At 43.8% G+C, this 22,278-nt stretch overlaps 1 protein-coding gene across 2 annotated transcripts in view; it reads left to right on the top strand.

The window, feature by feature from the left end:
* The window catches only part of ITPR3 (inositol 1,4,5-trisphosphate receptor type 3), a 104,467-nt gene that overhangs the window by 19,860 nt on the left and 62,329 nt on the right, over positions 1-22,278 (top strand). For both annotated transcript variants that reach the window (XR_014527552.1, XM_083509150.1), the window contains exons 2-3: positions 7,596-7,666; positions 19,613-19,734. Coding sequence is in view for 1 of the 2 variants with exons in the window: in XM_083509150.1 (XP_083365276.1) it covers positions 7,596-7,666; positions 19,613-19,734 (193 nt within the window). In the remaining variant the exon portion in view is untranslated. The remainder of the gene's footprint in view (positions 1-7,595; positions 7,667-19,612; positions 19,735-22,278) is intronic.

The raw sequence follows: 22,278 nt of genomic DNA, 5'->3' as shown, positions 1-22,278 counted from the left end.
ATCTGCACCAAAATTAAAACAAGCCGTTTGCTGTGTAAAGCACAATTGTAAATCAGCAGCCAACAGCAACTTATCCCAACAAAGCGGAGCAGCAAATATATCCGATCTTCTCCAGCTGCATTACAGCAGCAGGCACATCCATCAAAGTATCTCTCATTAGCCCCTACCAAAAGCCTGGGAGAATAAATATGTTTTTAATTGGTGTTGAGAAATGCTCAGAGACAACCCTGAGTCTCGTTTGGAAGGGAGGGAGTTCCACAGCCAGGATGCTATGACAGAGAAGTGGCCCTATTTTGGGGTCACCACCCCACCCCAAAGAAGGGTCTCTCTTGCAGATCTTAACACCCAGGCAGGATAATATTGGAAGAGGCCTTGCTGCAACCTGACACCTGTGTAAGCAGCATCATTTGAAAGTTTGCTGCATCCTTCCCCATTCCATTGCAGGACTGTGGCCAGAGGCAGACTCCATAGCCAACTCTTCTCATCCTCTACACTTGTTTTTTTTGTTTTTTTATTTGGTTTTTCAGATTAAAGTTTTACAGCCAATTATCCAACATACAACATAAAAACAAGATTCCAAAGAATCTCCTGGACTTCCCTCCTCCCCTTTGTGGGTCCTATTGTTAACCATTTCCTCTTGCATCTTTTTGTAATAATCCAAATCTTTTACATCTCTGTTATGTCCAAAATTCAACATTAAACTACAAGTGTTATTCCAGTCCTACTTATCCTCCACACCTTTGATTGCTGTTTACTATATAGTCCAGGGACAAGGAGCTTTTCAGAAGTCTTTGGAGCTGAGTTTCAGAACAGCTGTTCCCCGCCTTCATCAGGACCTCCTGCTGCTCCCCAAGGCTGCCATTTTAATTATGATTGATAATTGTTGGTTATTTATATTTCCAGACATTATTTCATTTACTTTCCTAAGAATTTGGGCTGGAGTTGATGACAACTTTATATGCTCATCAAGGTGCTTCATTATGTTTTAACTAATAAAGATGTGGTCCGAATATGGATTTTGGGATCCATCTCCCCCTGATGGAACGATGCAGCTAACTTTACTTTTTGAGTTTTCTTCCTGTAATTCTATCTGTCCCTCCTTCTTCTGACTTTCTACTTGATACCATACTTTCACAGGGTTACAGTGTGGCAATTAGTGACAAAGCTGCCAAATGCTCAAATAAACATAACATCTGCCTTTTGGGAACAACTTCTTTTTTTTTGCAGAGGCCCAACCTGTCTTATTTTTACAACAAGTTTTACTTTCTAACCGTGAACATCACAATCACGGATTTTACCAGTTAGGCACCTAAATCAAACCATACAAACACGTCCCATGAAATGCCCCTTTCAGTAGTCCTGGCCCAAACCATTTTGATGCCTTGAAGCAGAGTCCAAACGGCAAACTGCTCCCTCCAATAGTGGTTGATGGGGGAAGTGTTGCTTACCTGGTTTCCCAGTGCCAGGCTCACTATGGTTACCAAGCGGGAGACAGGTGAGGCAGCAGGGAGGTTGGTGTAGGAGTATTGTGAGCATCATCAGATTGGCTGCACCTGCATCTCAACAACCTCCCTGCCGCCTTGCCCCTCTCCCTCTCAGTAACCAGCACCAACTGGTCTGACATTTATAATCTCATGCAAATCAGTGCTTTAATTCTGATGGTTTTAAACATACCGCCCCTAATACAAGTGGTAGTCCATGCACCAAAAAGCTTTTATGGAATGCTTGAAAACAACTTTTAGGTCTTAAGATAACCAGTGCCTACTGTATAATATTGCTTGCTCACTGTCTCAGCTGAATGGAAATTTATCTCATCAAGAAAAGACCAAGGGCACATCAATTAAGTGCTTAGTAATGATGCTGAAGCAGATTCTGATTTCAGCAACCTTGATGTCAGATCAAAGCTGCTATGTTAGCTTCACAGAGATTACACTAGGTGCCAGAAATGAGAATATGTCACCTTTTGCTACATCATATCTGTAACTCAGTCAGAAGAACGTGAAGTGCTTCTTGTCAAGGTTGCGAGTTTGAGCCCCACATTGGGCAAAAAGATTCCTGCTTTGCAGGGGGGGTTGGACTAGATGGCCCTTGTGGTACCTTCCAACTCTACAATTCTATGATTCTTTGCTTCCTTGCACCTCTGATTTCCAGGATGGTTGCCTATTTTTTTTTTGTTACATCCAGGTTTTGGGGATCCAAATGAATTAGAGAATCTAAATACGAATTCGAGTTGGCAGAGCAACAAAAGAGAACGCTCTTCTCAGATTGTGAGAACAGTTCAGGGGATGGAAAAGGCTTCTTGTACAATCTTCATAATTTGAAGTAGCTTGAAAGCACTGAACTGAGAGACGTTAGGCCGTCTATTTCTCTCACTTAAGAACAGAGGCAAACAATGTTTGGTTTCTGGGTTTGTTCCAAAGTACTCAAGAGGCCTCTTGCTGCTTAAGTGCTTGCATCTATTTCCCAGCTCTTCGTTGTTCTCAAAGCCCTTGGGATAAAAGACTGGCTGGTCCTTTGCATGTCAGAGAGGTGAGCAGATTTTCAGTTAGTCGGTCAATTACACATATCTTTTAGGGAACTCAAGGTGGTAGATGCAGGGTTGCCTTTGAAGACAGTTTAGAAACTTCAGCTGGTGCAAAGTTCAACAGCAAAAATATTCAATTGTGCAACTGCCAGGACCATATAACACCACTCCTAGAAGATCTACAGAACGCTGGTTAATTCTTTGTTTCGCGTTCAACATAGTATTACTGTTTTGTTTTTTAATCTTTAAAGTGCAATGCATCCTAGGTCTTGCCCTAGATTATATTGAGATTGTCAGAAAAGGTATTTGAAGTACTGTTGCTCACTATGAGATCTATTCTTGAGCCTTTGGAGTCAGATCTTTGCTCCATCTAGCTCACTATTGTCTACATTGGCTTGTAGCACTTCTCCAGGATTTCAGACTGGGGACATCTGAACACGTGTCAGACTGGGGACACGTGTCGACAGCTGAACCAGTGACTTTCTGCATGCAAAGGAGATGCTCTGCCACTGAGCTATAGCTTTCTGGATGCTGGTACCTTGGCTCCGGTAATCCCTACCCAAGGAACCCGGGAACCTGCCTTCTATGGAGTCAGGCCATTGGTCCATCTACTTCATTATGGTCTACACTAACTGGAGGAGCCTTCCAGGGCTTCAAGGAGGGGACATTTCAACCTGGAGATGCTGGGAATTGAGCCTGGTACCTTCTGTAAGCAAGGCAAATGCTCTGCCTCTGAGCCTTTACCCAAGTTGATGTATATTCCCATGGTTTGCTTTCTACTGGCTTTCAGGTGGCAGATGAACTTCATATTTCTGAAAGCTCTTAATTGACATAGGGTTTTTTGGCTGGAATCTGCCGAACTTGGTTTCCTAACTTCTTTAATAAGAGAGTTCCCCAACATTCCATAAAATCACTTTGCCTTTTTGTTTGGGACATAGGGTTGTATCCAATCATGTTAGTCCTTTTCAGAGTAAATTAAAATTAAAATTTCAGGACATGACAAACTGAGGTCTGTTCAATTTACTCTGAGTACAACTTGAGATACAGCTCATCCTAGGGATGTTTACAGCCATACCTTTTAGGGTGTTTTCACAAGTTGCTGCCTGCCCTTTTCTTTCCTGCATTAACAAACACTCCCCTCCACAAGATTAAAAGCTCTTCTCAGTGTCACTTGTGAAAATGCCCCATACTTTTTCACTTGTGCTTTTGGGTGCTAGTGATGGCAGGAAATGCTTTTGAGTAGTGAAACAGCCAGAGGTGAAAAGGTTAAGTTCACCCCCTCCTTTTGTAGTCCTTTTGTCTGCTTATGTTTAAAAAAAAGAAAGTTGGGGAGGAGAGATGTTTGTGAATGAGCATCACATGTAGTTGGGGTCACAGTGTCAGTAGTGAAAACCCTTCTCTGGATCCTTCTACTCCTTATTCACCAAGGTTCACTGCTGAAGTGTCCAATGTTAGATAATAGTTCAGCAAACAAAAAGAATTACTTTTTGAAATGGAAGAAAAGAACTCTTAAATTTGGATAAGTGTGCAGTATCATTTCACGGAATGCTAATGTCAACATGAATCTGGTGAGCCAATATACATTTTTTATGATTAGCTGGCACACCCAAAAATGTTGAGTTAGTACTGGTAGTGCCAGTAGCCTTGGTATCTACCATAACCTAGTAATGGATCTTGATCAGTCATATTAGAATTGCTTGTTGAAGACCATCTCCAGTCACAAAGAGAAAGGATTACCGCTGTGGGACCCAACCTTCACCCTGAGCCTTCCTGCTGAGGACACCTTGGCAATGTTTGAATGCACTGAGTAAAAACTGGTGTACGTTTGAAATTTTGGCTGCCTGGTTAGTGTGCTTCCCTAAGTGCCAGGAGCAGCTAGCTGTTTGTTTCACTACCATAGGAAGAGCTGGAAAGGAGACAGATGGAATGAAGTGCTCTAGCAGGCAGAGCCTGATTCTCTGGAGCAACAGGGTCCCCCGATATATAAGCAACAGGTTGTTCAACACGCAGCTGTTCTCAGATCCTGCTGGAATCCCCCTCGCCTTCTTTTGCAACATTCTTCTCCCAGCATAATGTATTGACAGCCTGTAATATGGCACCGTATTGTTTCTGTGAAGGCAATGGGGGGATTATTGTTGTTTAATCACCTTCCACATATGCCCCAAGGTGATGTAACAAATCTAAAAATAAAAGCTAAAGAACAGTACACAATTAACAGAAGTTGAGTTTAAAAGCAATGCAAAATAGACACCTGTGGCACAGTCGTATTCATCCAACTGGAAAATGTGCTTTATTAGTAATCTGGGGGGGGGGGGGCTAAAATAAGCTTATCACCTACACCCTGGTCATGTTTTCACTTGTACACTGTTGTGTCTGCTGCTCTGGCTCTGACTTACATGGCACGGCTAACCTGCGTCTCTCTGGCCCAAGGTGTGGTGGCTGGTGCCAATTGGTAGGGTGGCAAGTCAGGGAAGCTGAGCCAATGATGCACAGAATGATCCCTGAGTTTTGTCAATAAGAAGGCAAGCTGGTGGGGGTGTGGCAGAGTCAGACTGAGATTGGTCAGCCAGTGCCCCCTTTGCCCTAATGGACCCGCCTCCCTTGCCTCTGACGCTGAGGACTGTAGCTCAGAAACCCTCATGCAAGGACGGGGAACCTTTGGTCCTCCAGGTTGCTGAACTACAGCTCCCATCATCCTGGGCCATTGACCATTCTTGCTGTCCCTGGTGGGAATTGCAGTTCACAACATCCAGGGGGCCACAAGGGTCCCCCCCCCCGTTCAAGTGGAACCACAGGCCCTTCCACTCTGTTGAAGTTTATGACTGCTCAACCAAGGTGGTCTCCTTTCTCATAGAAGGCAGAGGGAGCTAGTCAGACCTGCAGCTTCTTAGTCTGAGGTTGACTGCTGCTGGAACATGTGGACTCTGTTCATATGGATTTTCCAGCCTGGGCACTTCATGGAGCTGTCCAGTCACTGTCACTCGAAACTAAGTTGCCTCAGAAGTTATGAGGGCATTTCCCCAGCTTGGGCTGGTGCAGCAGCTGCAACTGTTCCTGGATCGGAATAATTTGCCTGCAGTGATCCATGAGCTGGTAATAATCTCAAACCTGGATTACTGTAACACACTCAATGCTGGGCATGCTTATATGGTCTCCATATCTTGTGCCCTTCCTTCTTAGTTCCACTGTTTAAACAGTGACACATTCGAATGATTAAACATTCAATTACATGTTTTATCGTTTAAAGCTTGCAGCCATAGTCAAGATAGAAATAAACTTCAGAAAAGGGCAAGATGCATCAGGGTTATTTTGGCTCCTGAAATGAGGGGGGTGGGAGCCCTAGGTCTGAGGAGGTACAACCCCAGCATCTGTGTTATACTACTGGCCGCTATTGATTTATGGTGACAGTGTTCTGCACTATGTTGCAACTGGAAGCCAACATGCCAAAATACACGGAGGAGTTATGTTATTTTATATACTGAGAGGGATGATGGCAAGTTACCAAACCACCTTCCTCATTAGCATAGTGCAGAGGGGTTTCTGTTGACAAATACGAAATAACTTTTTAATTGCACAGAATGTTTATGTATTAGGTACTGTTGCCTAAGCAGGCTGAATGAATTATAGTGGTACCTCGGGTTACATACGCTTCAGGTTACAGACTCCGCTAACCCAGAAATAGTACCTCGGGTTAAGAACTTTGCTTCAGGATGAGAACAGAAATCGTGCTCTGGCGGTGCAGCGGCAGCGGGAGGCCCCATTAGCTAAAGTGGTGCTTCAGGTTAAGAACAGTTTCAGGTTAAGAGCCAGTGTGAGAACCAGTGTGGTGTAGTGGTTAAGAGCGGTAGTCTCGTAATCTGGTGAATTGGGTTCAGGTCTCTGCTCCTCCACATGCAGCTGCTGGGTGACCTTGGGCTAGTCACACTTCTTTGAAGTCTCTCAGCCCCACTCACCTCACAGAGTGTTTGTTGTGGGGGAGGAAGGGAAAGGAGAATGTTAGCCGCTTTGAGACTCCTTAAAGGGAGTGAAAGGCGGGATATCAAATGCAAACTCTTCTTCTTCTTCTCTTCTAAGACTGTCTCATATGTTTCATATCCAAGCACTCACTGAGTTCTTATATTAGCCAATGTGAAGAAAGTCTCCAATGTGGAGGAAGAGTATGTAGAGAGACAAAAAGCTTCTTCAACATTTAAGATCATATTGAAAAGCGTTCAAAAACATGAAAGGTTATCACTGCTGATGTTGCGTTATTTCCAAAATGAAACAAAAAGGAATTGTAATTCTTAGGTTATTGTGGAAATGATTGTGCTTAATAGAGACGTTAGTTGACACTTAGAATGAAAGCGATTGTTCTCAAATATATGGGCTGTCAGAAAGATGTACCAAATTATGTCTTTTGAGTAACTCAGTAGTCTGGTATGAGTAACCCTAGATGTTCAAAATCATGAATTGGCTTCCTCAAAGTCACAAGATTAGACTTAAATTATTCTGCAATTTCAACACATAATACATTTTGAAGCTTTTGCATTAGCCGAACATCTTGGCAAATGATAATTTTCAAGTTTCGCTGCACTCCTACAGGATGTTCAAGATTTATTTTTATTCAGTATTTTTATGAAGGGAATTTTTAATTTATTTTTGAAAGCACATTTGGTCTCTGGTGTGTGTGCGCAAACAAAAACAAACAAACCAGATGCCTGATTCTTTGGATATCCCATCCCAACGTGCTGCTGGTGTACCATAAAATAATGATGCTGTATCCCCAAAATTTATGACTAGGTCTAGGAATCTGTGTTATTGCTTTGAATTATTTTTGCAACTTTAGCAAACACAAAGCAGGACGTCACCCTGTGTCTCCTGTTCTCTGTGATAAAGGTAAAGGCAAAGGTAAAGGAGCCCTGGATGGTTCAGTTCAGTCAAACTTGAATATAGGGTGCAGCACTCATATTGCTTCGGGCTGAGGGAGCTGGCAGAGCAAGGAGACAGTAGAACAGATAACTTTTCAGACCATTGAAATCACTGAGTTCAAAGTCATATACCATAACTGAATATTTTCTTGCTTGTTTTTCAGGCTGGTGGATGACCGGTGTGTGGTGGAACCAACAGCTGGTGATTTGGATAACCCACCCAAGAAATTTCGAGGTAAGAGACTAATGAAGCAGTAAAGTCAACACTTTTGCTGGATCAACTGCTCTGTGATTCCCTAAAAAGAATTCTCTGCTTAGGCACTGATTTACAGTTGGCTTTAGCAGTGAGTGGCACAAGCTATCACTGTTACAAGTCTAGCATCATGGGTACTAATTTAGTTGTTATCCACAGCCCTCTCACAGAAAGACAGTTTGTTGGGATAACCACTAAACTTAAAAATCATTTCCTTGTCAGCTCTGTCAAAGACAAAACACATTTCAAGCTTTTTATATTTTGGTGCCTTCAGTTTTGCACTCTTTGAGATAGTCAGCGATATCTTATTGATATCTTTAATTTTTTATCACATCACATTTATTCACTACATTAGCCCCCCAGGAAACCCTATTATTAATTATTTTATCTTTTTATTATCATTATTTTATTTTGGTTTATTATAGTCTTCACATTAAGGTCGCTGGATAGGTCCCAACAATTTAAAATACAACATTCAAAACAGTTTAAACAAATCACAAGAACAGGGTGGGTCCCAAAAACATATAACTTAAGTGTCAAAAGAGGTGTATCTTCAACACAGACAAAAAGGTGCCAGATCTATTTTTGTAGGGAGGGAACTCCACAACCTAGGATCCCTCTCCTGGGCCACCAGTCCTTGAGTTTTTCTGAGGGTGATGGAACTACCAAGAAGACCATATCTGCTGATGTTAACATCCAATAAGGTTTGCAGGGAATAAAACTGCCTTGCAAGTATTTGGAGCCAGGTCATTAAGGCCTTAAAAGTTAGTGTGAGCATCCTGAATTGGACCAGGAAACAAACCGACAACCAGTGCAGTTCTATAACAAGGGTTGTGTGGGTTCTAAACCAAATCCCAGCCAGTAACCTGACAATTGCATTTTTGGATGACTTCTTCTTCTTCTTCTTCCAAACTTCATTGACAATTTTAAAAACAATTACCAAGCACAAAGTGTTGTCTTCCAGGACAAATGCAGGTACAGATATTGAAACAGACTTAGAAAATCTTTTACTTTGGAGATTAAGCTCATGTCCACAGGGTATACTTCATTCTAGAGGGTTACGATAATTTCTCCATAGTGACTGCTGTGACTGAGACAGAAGGGAAATCACTGTACTATTGTTAATGTGGATCAGGGTTTTCCTAATCTTACTTTTCTTACTAATCTTACTTTTAAGTTTTGGATTGGAGCTGATTGGGATTGTAACAATTGGAAGTATAATCTATTTATGCTGTATCAAACCAATTGGAGAATTGTACGGATGGATGGGAGGAAGCAAGCAGACAATGATTGCATTTCTTCACCCCACACCCCTGTGAAAGGAGCGAGAGTCACAGTGGGCTCTCCTAAGCCACCGCGGTCGTCTCTTCCCCATCCCCATCCCCATCCCCAGGCAATTTCCATGCTTGGCGCTCTGCTGTTGTGTCAAATACCTCACAGGCCAAACATTTTAAATGGAGTCCCCCCACCCCTGCACCTTGCATCCAATATCCCACTCCACCCACTGCTCCAGCAAGCATGTCTAAAGGCCAGGGATGATGGGAGTTGCAGCGCAGCAACATCTGAAGGACCAAAGTCTCCCCATGCCTGGTTTAGAAGGATGGAGAGGCCTTCTGACATCCAGCACACTCAACGTGGCATTGGCTGGCATGAATGCCCAGGTACGGAAGGGGAGGCTACCTTGGTTTCTTATGAAAGGCCTTTCTGTGCCTGCTCCCCTTGTACATGGTGTAGGGTTGCAGCTTGTGTGTTTCAGCCAAACGCTGAGCAGCCAAGAAGCCACTCAAGCCAATGCCAAAGCAATAAATTTTATTGGGAGCTTGCATTGGCTCTCTAATGCTGGTTAGATGGCTGGGCTCCCAAGCACATTAAAGTCAGTTGGGATTTTCTTTTTTAACTGAATGCATTCTCTGATCTCTCTGGCTGATGCATTGACTTGGTTAAGAAAATTATTTAAAGTTAGACCAAGCTGGGGTAGAGGAACATGATTTAAAGACAAAGCAAAATCTGAAACTTAAACTGGTACAAGGGTAGTATGAGTTTTCATATCATATAAAATATAACTCTTGGTTCTCTAGATTCTCCCCTCCCCCCCAGCCAAATCCTATTGCTAAAGGGAGAATAATACTGAACTTTTTATGGTGCTTTCAAAGCTTTTTTTGGTGTTCAAAGCATATTTTTCATATATTATCAGGTTGCAATCCTTACCTGTAAGGTAAGTCAGTATGATTATTAACCTCCATTTAGCAGATGGGAGACTCAGGCTGAGAAAGTGGATCTCCCAGTGCTACCCAGTGAGCTCATGGAGTTGTGAGATATGAACCTGGGATGTCCTGATTCACAGCTCAGTTTCTGAACCACCACACAACGCAAGCTGTCTTCTCTGCAATTTGTTTCATTCACTCTGTTCCGGCAGTGTAAGATACTTGGAGGTATGTCAGCTAAGGAAGGGCAAAGAAAGGAAGGGCACTTCAGGAATACAGTTAATTTGCTAAGCTTTGTGTATGTTACCTTAGATTATCTTTTAGTCGTCTCTGTGGTGCTTCTTGAGCTCTGTTAATTTATTGGTAACAAGAGTCAGTGACGTTCTGTCAATCAAACATTAAACATTGTTGGAAATGTAAAGATGAATGTAGGATGCATACCTAGGAAGGTGAAATCAATCTTATTATATTTCAGTTCAAGGAACATTCCCCCAAGGCTATTGGTGGAGTGCCTCTTTCTCACCTCGTTCAGGGATGTTTCCATCTGAGCACTGATGAAAACAAAATTGCAGGTGTGGCTAAATAAACATGGTGCAGAATTACCTAGTCTGTTTTTCTAGTGATTTGAGGGAAACGTTGGGTCAGGGTTATCTAGCCAGTGTTTGCTCCATCTTGATTTCTTTGACAGCTACTGTTGATAGGTAGCCATGCTGCCCCCCACCCAAGAAGATAATTCGGCAAGCTGCCAACAAGATCAGAGCCACCTCATGCTAGTTGCTAGAACACACAGTGAGAAGCAGGCCCATCCAGGGATATTGGAAGTTTTGTTCTCTCTCTCTCTCTCTCTCTCTCTCTCTCTCTCTCTCTCTCTCTCGTAATATGGGAAGGCACAGTAGGTCCTTAGCTGAGCAGGAGAGCACCTGCTTGGCATGCAAAAGGCCCCCAGTTCAATCCCTGGCATTTCCAAAGAAGGCTGGACAGGATCTTCGTTTGAAATCCTGGAGAACCACTACCAGTAAGCATAAATAGTGTTGTTGTTGTTGTTGTTTAGTCGTTTAGTCGTGTCTGACTCTTCGTGACCCCATGGACCAGAACACGCCAGGCACTCCTGTCTTCCACTGCCTCCCGCAGTTTGGTCAGACTCTTGCTGGTAGCTTCGAGAACACTGTCCAACCATCTCGTCCTCTGCCGTCCCCTTCTCCTTGTGCCCTCCATCTTTCCCAGCATTAGGGTCTTTTCCAGGGAGTCTTCTCTTCTCATGAGGTAGCCAAAGTATTGGAGCCTCAGCTTCAGGATCTGTCCTTCCAGTGAGCACTCAGGGCTGATTTCCTTCAGAATGGATAGGTTTGATCTTCTTGCAGTTCATGGGACTCTCAAGAGTCTCCTTCAGCACCATAATTCAAAAGCATCAATTCTTCGGCGATCAGCCTTCTTTATGGAGTACTGAGGTAGATGAACCAATGGTTTCTTGGGATAACCTAAGGTCCCCCATGATGCTGAATGCTGGTAGTGTGGAAATGTTGTGGGATAGTAGGAGAGGATATATTGATTAAATATTATCCTTCCCCACTCATGCTAGTGAGTCAGTAGCAGAGTACATTCCCCGGTGTATAGCAGGAAGCTAGTTGGTAGATTCCATTGAATCTCTTTACTTAAACAATCCCATCTGCCTTGTCCAGATTGGGTTTGTTCCTGGTAAATTCCCTTTGTTCCCTCTTAAAAAGAATAAAGACACAAAAGTCTTCTTTTAAAAGTAATGATAAAAAGTTTACTTGCATTCAGTTCACAATAGGTTCCCTGAAGGCAGGCATTAGCCTGTAGTTACAGAAAAAGGTTTGAGTTAATCCCGTATGGGAATGAGCCCATGTGCTGCTGGCTGAGAGACAGCAGACAGCAAAATAACATCAATATCAGAAGAGAGTCAAAGAGGAAGATGGCTGTGTGACTGGCCCTTTTACAGGGTCTCACAGGGTCACACCCATCTACCTGGTCACATGCAGGAGGAGGATGCTCCAGACAGGTGTAACAGGAAGTCCTCCTGGCTGGAGTAACATCCCACTGTGTGTCCACTCTGGGCAAACAGGAAGTGTTGTACTTGACTGTTTATGCTACATCCCACAGGAAGAGGACAGACAAAAGGAAGAACACTCTTCCCACTGTGCATAGTTAAACTATGGAATTCACAGCCACAAGATGAAGCAATGGTTCCCATCACCAACTTTAAAAGAGGCTTTGATAAATCCATGGATGATAAGTCTACCAATGGCCATTGACTGTGATGATGACTATGTCCTACCTCCAGTATCACAAGAGGTGTTCCTCTGAATACCAGTTGCTCAGGAGTACAATGGTTAGAGTGCTGCCGTGCTCAGGTCCTATTTTTGGCCTTCCCCTTGGCATCTGTCTGGCTGAGAGTACAGGCTGCTGGACTAGATGGGACTTTGATCTGATGTAGTAGGATTCTGAAGTTCTTAGATAATCTGGAAGAAAAAAAATAAACAGAAAAAAGAGCCTTATGAAACTGAAGCCTACCAACACTTGAAGCCCAGTAGGCGTTCAGGATGGATTATCTGCTAAAGGAGCACGACGTGTCACAAACGATAGTATCACGTGAACGTTGTGGACAGATATGTCACTGCAAATATTTAGGATTGGTGAGTTGCATTTTGCCAGAGTTTAATCAGGAAACAGTCAGAGCTAGTGGCCTGGAGGGATGCAGGCAGTTCCACAGAAAGTCAAGCTGGGAGAAGCAATCAAAGCAAGGGCTCAGGCATCAGTCAGTAGCTTTTAAGGGTCAGATGACTGACTTATTATATCTGGGCTGTGCTGGCAGCTGCATCATCATCACCATCACCATCACCATCACCATCATTATTAATATTTCTTACCTGCCCTTCACCATAAAGTCCTACGGCAGGTTACAGCAATTTAAAAATACAATATTAAAAACCAATATTTATAACCAATTACAGTTATGAGACTAGACTGGGAACTAAAATACTGTATGTATATCTATATCTCCAGGTATCTCTATATATCCTGGGTGTCAAATACTAGGGTAAGGGTGTGTATCTTCAGCACCTTTGGTACCACTTTCTGGCCATCTCCTGTGGTGATCCGCTTGTGCGCTACCATAGTGGCATTGGGGCTGCCACCAGAGTCCTTGGTTTGCAACCTTTATACATTATATCAGAAGTGGGGAGGTCCCCCCCCCCCGGTTGAGGACATCATCGGTGGTGGGGGACCTGTATATCAGCAGTGGCTAGGGTCCAAAGTGGGTAGGTCAACCCTTCTCTCTTCTCTTCTTTCTCCCCATCCATTTTTCTTTCTTTGCTGCTCTCCTTTTAGACCTGGTGATTTTCTCCCTGGACACATCCATAATATGCAATTCCAGCACCTGTGGAAATGGGCAAAGTACTATTGAGGCTTTTTTGTTCTCCTGTGCCTTTGATTAAAATGCTGTATACACTTGCCTATGAGTAAGCCCCATTGAACTGGGCGGACTTACTTCTGAGTAGAACTGTAGAGAATCGCGTTGTGGAAATCTCTTTGATGATGTGGACACGGAGCTGGGAGAAGAACTAACCTGAGCCACTCCCGTTTGGCACACTTCAGCCATGCCTTCCGTGACTCAACCTTTGCTAATTGTTTCCTATGCATGCGAGAGCCATGGATTCTCAAGCATGTCTTTGTGGTGTGTTGGCTGCCTGGTGTCCTGTTCCAAAGGGAAAAGGTGATGAGTCAGGGAAAGGGCAGGGCAACTCTTGGCCTGTGAAACAGGATGTCAGGGCCAAAGCACCAGGTTTCTTTGCTAAAACCATCCCTTCTCTTAGTCCTTGTCCATTCCAACAACCCCACTTTCTCTATAAGTATAGAGGCTCATTTCCCTTCTCAGCGATTTCTCTTCTGACTTGCCTTGCCACCACACTCTGGCATAAGAATCCTCCTAAACACACCATTTGGGATGGAATTCATATGCTCCAGCTGCCCCTATGCAGCAGGGACAGCCATCAGGGCCGGCTCTACCATTAAGCAGAGTGAGGAAGCCACTTCAGGTGGCAGATTCTGGTGTACGTGGGTTGTTGGTGGCAGCATCTCTCTCAGCTGCTCCTTCTGCTCTCAGGGACAGAGCTGTGTGTGCCCCCCCCGGTGTTCCCTAAGCTAGCCAGCTGCCTTCTGTCTTCCTTTTGAAACAATTTATTTATCAATACATTACACAAACATACAGAAATGAATACAAACATATTAAAAATACAAAAAGTATGATTTTTAAAAACGAAGTAGGAGCGGAGGACGGGTATAGAGAAAACTCGTAAGAACAGTATTTAAAACCAGTCGTTCTAGAAAAACCGTTACGAAATTCATCCCCATTCTTCCGTCTCCATATTAAAGAGAAGGCTACATTTCAGGGGGAAGGCAGCCCACAACGAACAAATGAGGAAAGCAAAACCAGAACCTGAATTCTTTTGAGACGCAGACTTTTGACCTGTTGCTCAAGCAATGGCACACATTCCAAGCTGCCTATGCGTTTTGCAGCATTGTATAATGGTCATGGGTTGAAAATATCCTCCAGCTATTTGCAAGTTTAAACAGAGTAATTGGCAGCTTGTGTCAGTTTTACCGTGGCTATTAAATTGCTTGTTGCTCTTCCACCACCATTTTATCTAATCTTTTAATCCTTTGCCCTTTTGTTTCCAGGAGTATCCTGTACAAGGCAACACTATAGATATAGTTGTATGTGGTAGTAATAATGTTTCCTCTATTTGAGATGGAAAGGGGTACAGTTATGCCATTGTCAGAAGTATTGGCTTTTAAACATTTGTGCATTTGCTTATTTCAAAATATATTTACGCTGCATTTCTATGCAAAGCCCATCCGAAATGGTTTACAGCAATAGAAGAACTATATCATTTAAATACAAAATAATAAAACCCATCCTATTCGTTAGGTTTGACTGGCTCGTGGTTTTCTGTGTATATATGTATTTGTGCTATGATATTTGTGCTTCTGGAAGTGAAAAATCCCCCTTTGCTCTGCTGTCACTTGTCCTTGTCTTGTTTCCTTTGCCACAGCTCAGAATGGAAACACACAGGAAAACAAAACAGAAATACACTGTATTTGGGGTAGAATGTTTTCAGATCTGCAGACAGACATTTCTTTTCTGGGGCTTTCTGCATCTTGCTGCATTTTGCTATGCAGTGGGTTTTTGAAGCAGAATGGATCTCATATTCTCATAAGGATATGCAACAAACCTAGCATGAATCCTCAGGTTTTTACACTTTGCCATCCTGGGATTCAGCAAATTTGACCCTGAATTCAATGCCAGCAGGGCATGTGCCACTCCAGGGCTGTTTCTCCTCTTGACATCAGAGGATTTCAACAGGAGCAGCTTCAGGTTACTGCAAGGAAACCACTGCAAGTAATAGCATCGACTGGTCCAAACACTCAGAAAAATCACACTCTCTTGAAAACTGCTGGAGCTGACACACCTTTGGTGCAGAGTTCTATCTTTCAGGAAAATTCACTCTCAATGAATTTCAGAAGGCTGCTCAGACAGAGGTTCAGCACTTTTGATATTCTGTGATATAATCATTTACAGCCCAAGATTAAAAATGCTATCATCAACTGCTGGCCTTTGGCACATGTTATCACATCCTTGTGGGTCTTTGAGCTTTTTTGGTCCTAGGACTGTGGAGGGACTTACTGGGCAATTTCTAGAAATAGAACTCCCCCATTTCAGGCTCAGTTTTTGATACAAAAACACATGGGCCTAGATTCAACAAAACAGTTGTATCAGCAATGAGTCCGGCTTGTGCAATGTGGCTTCCCCTCATCTTCTCTCCCCATGTGCCCATGCACCCCCCCAATCAACCCCAGAGGGTTGGGAGAATCCCTAGAACAGCACATGGGAGCAGGAGAGCAAAAAATGGTTGTACTGGCAGAACAATAATAATAGTGTGAAATTGAATTCCTCCCATGGTTTTGTTGAAAAACAAGAGACAATCTGTTCGCCAAGCAGCAGACATAGCTCTAGTGGTGACCTGCACCAGACTACTTATGAAACTTCCAAATTAAACTAAACTAAATTGAACGAAGTATATAATTCTGAGGCATGGATTTCTTTCCTGCCCTGGTTTGGACCGTGGCATTTTGCTGACTGTATTCCTCTGATCCGCCTTAAGTCTCTTTTGTGGATTGGTCTTCAAAGATTACTGATGATATTTCACTTCATAGTGAAACTGCCCTGATATTCCTTTTTAAACACCGCCCCCCCCGGACCCATGTAAATGTCAATTAAGGCTTTCCTGTGTGCCTCTGTTTGATTGCAAATGACACACATCCATGCAAATGGATATTTACAGAATCTGTACGTTTCTAGAGAAGCAGACTTCTGAAATGGCATTTGCACACCTCTTCGGAAACAGGTTTTAAGCTGCACATGTTCAAAAAGTCATGTTGGCGGCAGCCCTTAGAATCCAGCTAAAATCACATAGTTCAGCTATGAAGTGTCTGGACTTGGCTGGGCCAACAGAAATGTCTGATCACAGCTTGGCAGTTCCTGCTCCCCGCCCCCTTTCCATGCTTTCCCCTGAGGCTCTTTCAGCAAGGCAGATCCCCATGTTTGAACACGTTAGGGAAAAAAAAATGAAGGCGTTCAAATCTTGTACTTTGTCAGAGAGATGACAATAAATGCTTTGATATTTATTGTATTTTTTAAACACACTGTGGGTGGCTGTCTGGGTGTAACAGACGACATAATTGCACATAATCCCCACCCATTGAGGACACAGCAGCAGGACAGCTGATCCCATTCATATCCTCTGGTCAGATGCAGCTCGGTGTCCAGCAGGATCAGAAGGAAGCAGAGCCATTCCAGTAATGGATTCACACCTCTGCTCTAACTCTGGTGTTCAGTCCTCAGGGACACTTCCAGCTAAGTCACTGAACTGCTGGTGCAGTTTAACCTTGACACAACCCACTTGCAAGCACATGCATATTCCTTTGGTGATAATGGCAGAGGCAAGGAGTGGGGGGGGGGGACGACGGACCCTGCACTAAATGATGTGGGATGCATTGTCTACACTGACTGCCGGTGGCTCGCCAGGGTTTGAGTTAGGGTTCTTTACCAGTCCTACCCAGGGACGCGGGTGGCGCTGTGGGTTAAACCACAGAGCCTAGGACTTGCCAATCAGAAGGTCGGCTGTTTGAATCCCCGCGACAGGGTGAGCTCCCGTTGCTCGGTCCCTGCTCCTGCCCACCTAGCAGTTTGAAAGCATGTCAAAGTGCAAGTAGATAAATAGGTACTACTCCGGCGGGAAGGTAAACTGCGTTTCTGTGCACTGCTCTGGTTCACCAGAAGCGGCTTAGTCATGCTGGCCATGTGCTGTACACCGGCTCCCTTGGTCAATAAAGCGAGATGAGTGTCGCAACCCCAGAGTCGTCCGCAACTGGACCTAATGGTCAGGGGTCCCTTTACCTACCTTTACCAGTCCTACCCAGAGATGGCAGGGATTGAACCAGAGACCTGCACACAGAGCAGATGCTCTACCACTCAGCTACATCCATTCCTTTTGCTGTATCCCTGGTGACGCCAGTGCATTGCTGTACCCTCAAGCTCCATTTATTCTCTGGGTTAACCCTTCTTTATTTAAGTGATGGTCTTTGGTGAAGGTGCAGGGTTGATTTCCAGGTAGGAATTTTGAAACTTTTTGATGCAGTCCTTACTCTTGTCAGGCCTTCCTCAGACGTCAAATCGACAATAGCAACTATATATGGGCTCCCAGCTTGTTACATGGAGGAGAAAATGTATGAAAAACGAGAAATTGTACCATTAATCTCCAGCACAGGCAATTGATGACGCATTGGGGCACATCAGTTCTTGTACTGAGAGACAGTAAGAACCCACAGGCCCTTCACAGAGATGTTCAGTACATGAGAGGTTGTTTTGTGTGAAGCTCCGTCTAGTTTTCTATGTACAAGCATTTGTGTGTGAGGTTTGTCTGTTTGTGAATATTGAATCTGGGCATTTGTCCCATCTATGAGCACCTACCAGCAGTAGAACAGTACAGATCAGGCAGAGGTTTGTGAGAAGCTGGTCCTAATTCATGAGGAGGAGACAGGACCTGCTACAGTGGGGGGTTTCCAATATGATGCTCTCTAGATGCTATTGGATTGCAACTCCCAGCATTCCTGATGGTTAGCCATGCTGTGTGGGGACAATGAGAGTTGGGAGTCCATCAAAACTGGGGGAGGGGGAAAGGGGGTCACCACATGCATTAACCCTGTGCTAAGGAATTCCCCTGGCATGGGAGGTGAGGTGTCCTTGGTGTTGGACTTGCCAATAGCAGAAGCAGCCGTGTGGGATGAGACAACCAAAAAATGGCTTACTTCCAGAACTGGTGAGAATAATGTTTTGCGCCTGCTTATTCATCACTCTCTGATGAATAACTGACAGCAGGTTTGCCAGCAACTTGGGACGGGATCCAAGAATGGAAATTATTTTCTTCTAGTGTCTGAAGTTTCTGTGGTGCTATTTTAGGAGCAATTAAGAGCCATCAAGGACTTTGGTTCCATCCACCTGGGACTGTCTTTCTAACAAACAATTGAAATCACTGCTAGGCCAATTTTCAAAGCAATTTTCACATGTTTTGCCAGGGTGGGGCAAAAATATCACTCAAGGATTGGATTAATCTTAAAGCAGGGGAATTTAAAGAACTTTCTAGGGTAGATCTGCCTTTAAATACAATGTTGCTAGTTCCCCCTTTTAAAAAATGGTCACAGTGCAACTCTTCCCCCTGCCCCCAATGCCCCTGAGAATGGCACTCACACATTGCAAGGCTGATTTTAATTCTTTCTCAACCCTCCTTTATTTTGATAATGCATTTTGTGCAGGGTCAAATGTGAAGAAGAATTATTCTTACTGCTTAATAGAACTTTTCCATCCTTGCCTAAAAGCTGTACATGCCATTACATTTGCAGGAATTGCTATTGCTTCCTAAAAGATGTATGAGAATCTCTTTTCCTAGCATTTGAGAGCTACAGGAGAGATGGCGATAATGAAAAACGTCCCTCTTTTTCTAGCATCTAAAAGCTGTAGAAGGATTTGCATTATCACATAGCTCTTAGACACTAGCGGTGACACAAGGAAAGGTGGACTCCCACAGCTACGAGTCTTGTCTTTTCCAGACTTTTCAGCTATGTAACATTTACATCGTATTTAACCTGAAAGTTAACATTAGTAGAAGGAGAATAATTTGGTGAGCAGCAGCTCTTAATAATCAGTGGTGAGCGTTAGAAGAATGTAATGCTTTCAGGCTTCCCACAGGCAATTGGTTGGCCACTGTGAGAACAGGATGCGCTAGATGGGCCATGGGCCTGATCCAGCAGGCTCATCTTACGTTCTTATGAATTGTGGTTTTAGCATGCTAACGCTTGCTAACTGTTATGTACTGAAGTTCTCACCCTGGGCCAGCAGGGGGATACTGTAGATAGTTTTCACTCAGGTCCACATATGCAAATAAGGGATTGAAAGTGACGTTCAGTGATTGGATAGTTACAGAAAATGGTTACTGTTGCATTCTAGTGGAGCTCTATATAAGCAGGCTGGCTGAACCCTTCAGTTCAGTTCTGTTCTGGCCTGTGAATAAACAAGAGCTGTTTGAAGAATCGCTGTGTCGTCTGATATGTTCACCCACAACTTAACACTAACTTCTTCTCGTTACAGATTGCCTCTTTAGAGTATGTCCCATGAACCGCTACTCCGCCCAGAAACAATACTGGAAAGCCAAACAAACCAAACAGGACAAGGACAAAATAGCCGATGTGGTACTGCTGCAGAAACTTCAGGTATGACAAGCTCCAAAAAAGGTATTAACCACATTTCTTTCTGATCTGGCAAGGCTGGAGGACCTTTCCATTACTTCCTGCTTGAGACCTTGCTGTATTGTCTACCCTGGGCAGGAAGTGCAGTGGTGGCTGCTGCCCCCTGGAATTGGTAGGGTGGAAGGCAGGCAGACTAACAGTAGGGGGAGCCAGAGCCAATGACAGGCAGAGACAATTCAAGAGGGGACCCTCGTGGTTTTTCTGCCACCCTCAGAAGCTCAGCGGTAAGGGATACTTTGTGGCAAAGCCCATGTTGCGGAATTCCCTTGCCGCAGAGGTTCATTTAGCAACTTTTATCACATCCTGCTCTCTCTCTCTCTCTCTCTCTCTCTCTGTGTGTGTATATATATATATATATATATATATGCAGGTTTTGGTGTCTTCGGGTGTCTTCCCGTGTAAGAGTTGGGGTGTCTAGGCGACGTTTCGACGAGGTCTCACTCGTCATCTTCAAAGTCTCAAAGTCTGAAGATGACGAGTGAGACCTCGTCGAAACGTCGCCTAGACACCCCAACTCTTACACGGGAAGACACCCGAAGACACCAAAACCTGCATTCCTGTACCCGTGAAAATCTACGAAAGCAAATATATATATATATATATATATATATATATATATATATATATATATGTTTTCGTAGATTTTCACGGGTACAGGAATGCAGGTTTTGGTGTCCTCGGGTGTCTTCCCGTGTAAAAGTTGGGGTGTCTAGGCGACGTTTCGACGAGGTCTCACTCGTCATCTTCAGGCTGGTGCTTTCGGCTTCTTGTTACTGGAACAGAGCGGGATCTCAGTGTTTGAGTTCCTATAAATACTGTAGAGGGGTGTGGTGTATTGCCTCAAAAGTTCTGGGCAGAGGGGAAGTTCCCAGGCTAGTGTTCTTTTCTTCTTTTGTTCCTTAATTACTTGAGGGATATCTTGAGTGATTTCTTGAGTGATATTCTGAGTACCACTTAGGTGGGTCATTAGGTGTGGATTAGTTGCTAAAGCCTTCGTGTCTTGACCTCTTGAATTTGTGAAGAGTTTTTCTGGGAAGATGGCTGTACTGCACTTAGTTGTGCTTTGGCTTGGCTTCGTGTATAGGGGCGAGCTGTGGTTTTGTGCCCTGTGCCAGCCAGATCTGTGTAGGGATTGCAGGGGGGTGCAGCATCCGGAGGTGCCACTATGGTTTGGTTACTGGATGGTGTCTGTAATTTATCTGTGGAGAGGGTCTGGGTTTGGGTCTGGTGTGGTTGATTGGTGGTGGCGTTCTGTGTGCCTCTGGATCTGGTGTCGGTTTTTGTGGGGAGGGCTAATTTCCAGATGTCTGGCAGGCGGGACGTGTCGTCACGCTTGTTCATGTTGTGAGGGTGTTTCTCTATCTCGATGGCTTCCATGATTATTCTCTTGTGGTGATGTTCCATGTTAAAGAGCAATTTGGAATCTGCAAAATTAATTTCGTGTCCTGTTTCTTTCATGTGTTGGAAAAGAGAGGAAGATTTTTCTTCTTTTTTGACGGCATTCTTGTGTTCTGCGATACGTGCATTTATTCGTCTGTTTGTTTGTCCAATGTACGTGGCTGGGCAGACTTTGCAGGGTATTTCATAGACCCCTTGGTTTTCCAACTGGATTTTATCTTTGGGGTTTCTGAGGATATTGGCTATTTTTTTGGTTGGTGCAAAAGGCTGTTTTGATATTGTGTTTATGGAGGATTTTGCTAATTTTATCTGTAGTGCCCTTGATATAAGGAAGGAGGGCCATGCCATTGTTTTCTTCCGTGTCTTGGTTTTTGGGGGGTGTTTCTTTTTGGATTAGCTTCTTAACCCTGTTTTGCTGGTATCCATTGGCGATTAACACATTTGAGAGATTCTGTAACTCAGTTGTCAAGTGGTCTTTGTCAGCCAGGCGTTTGGTTCTGGAGATGAGGGTCTTGGCTACGGAGTTTATTTGTGCAGGGTGGTGGTGTGATTGAGCATGTAAGTAGCGGTTGGTGTGTGTTTTTTTCCGGTAGATAGTGTGTCCTAGGGAGCCATCAGGTTTTTTGTAGATTAGGACGTCAAGGAAGGGAAGCTGGTTGTTGGCTTCTATTTCCATAGTGAATTGTATTTTGGGGTGTAGGCTGTTGAGATGTGTGAGGAAGCTATCTAGTTTTTCTTTCCCGTGTGGCCAAATTACAAAGGTGTCGTCAACATATCTGAGCCAAAGTTTGGGTTTGTGTTCTGACTTGTCTAAAGCATTGGTTTCAAAGTGTTCCATGTACAGATTTGCGATGACCGGTGAGAGGGGCGATCCCATAGGTGCTCCTTCTATCTGTTTGTATCTTTGTCCATTGTGGATGAAGTACGTGTTGGTTAGGCAGTGGTTGGTCAGGTCCAGGATGTATTCGGGGGGATTGTATTTGTTTTGAATGGCTGTCAAGGCTTCATTAATGGGCACTTGTGTGAAGAGAGATACAACATCGAAGCTCACAAGTAGGTCATCGGGATGTAGGTTTTGCTTCTTTATTGTTTCTATGAACTGGAAGGAGT

This window comes from Podarcis liolepis (genome assembly GCF_965112155.1).
Source record: "Podarcis liolepis genome assembly, chromosome: 6".
Taxonomy (NCBI): domain Eukaryota; kingdom Metazoa; phylum Chordata; class Lepidosauria; order Squamata; family Lacertidae; genus Podarcis; species Podarcis liolepis.
Note: the sequence above shows the minus strand (reverse complement) of the source record. Positions and strands in the feature narration are given on the sequence as shown.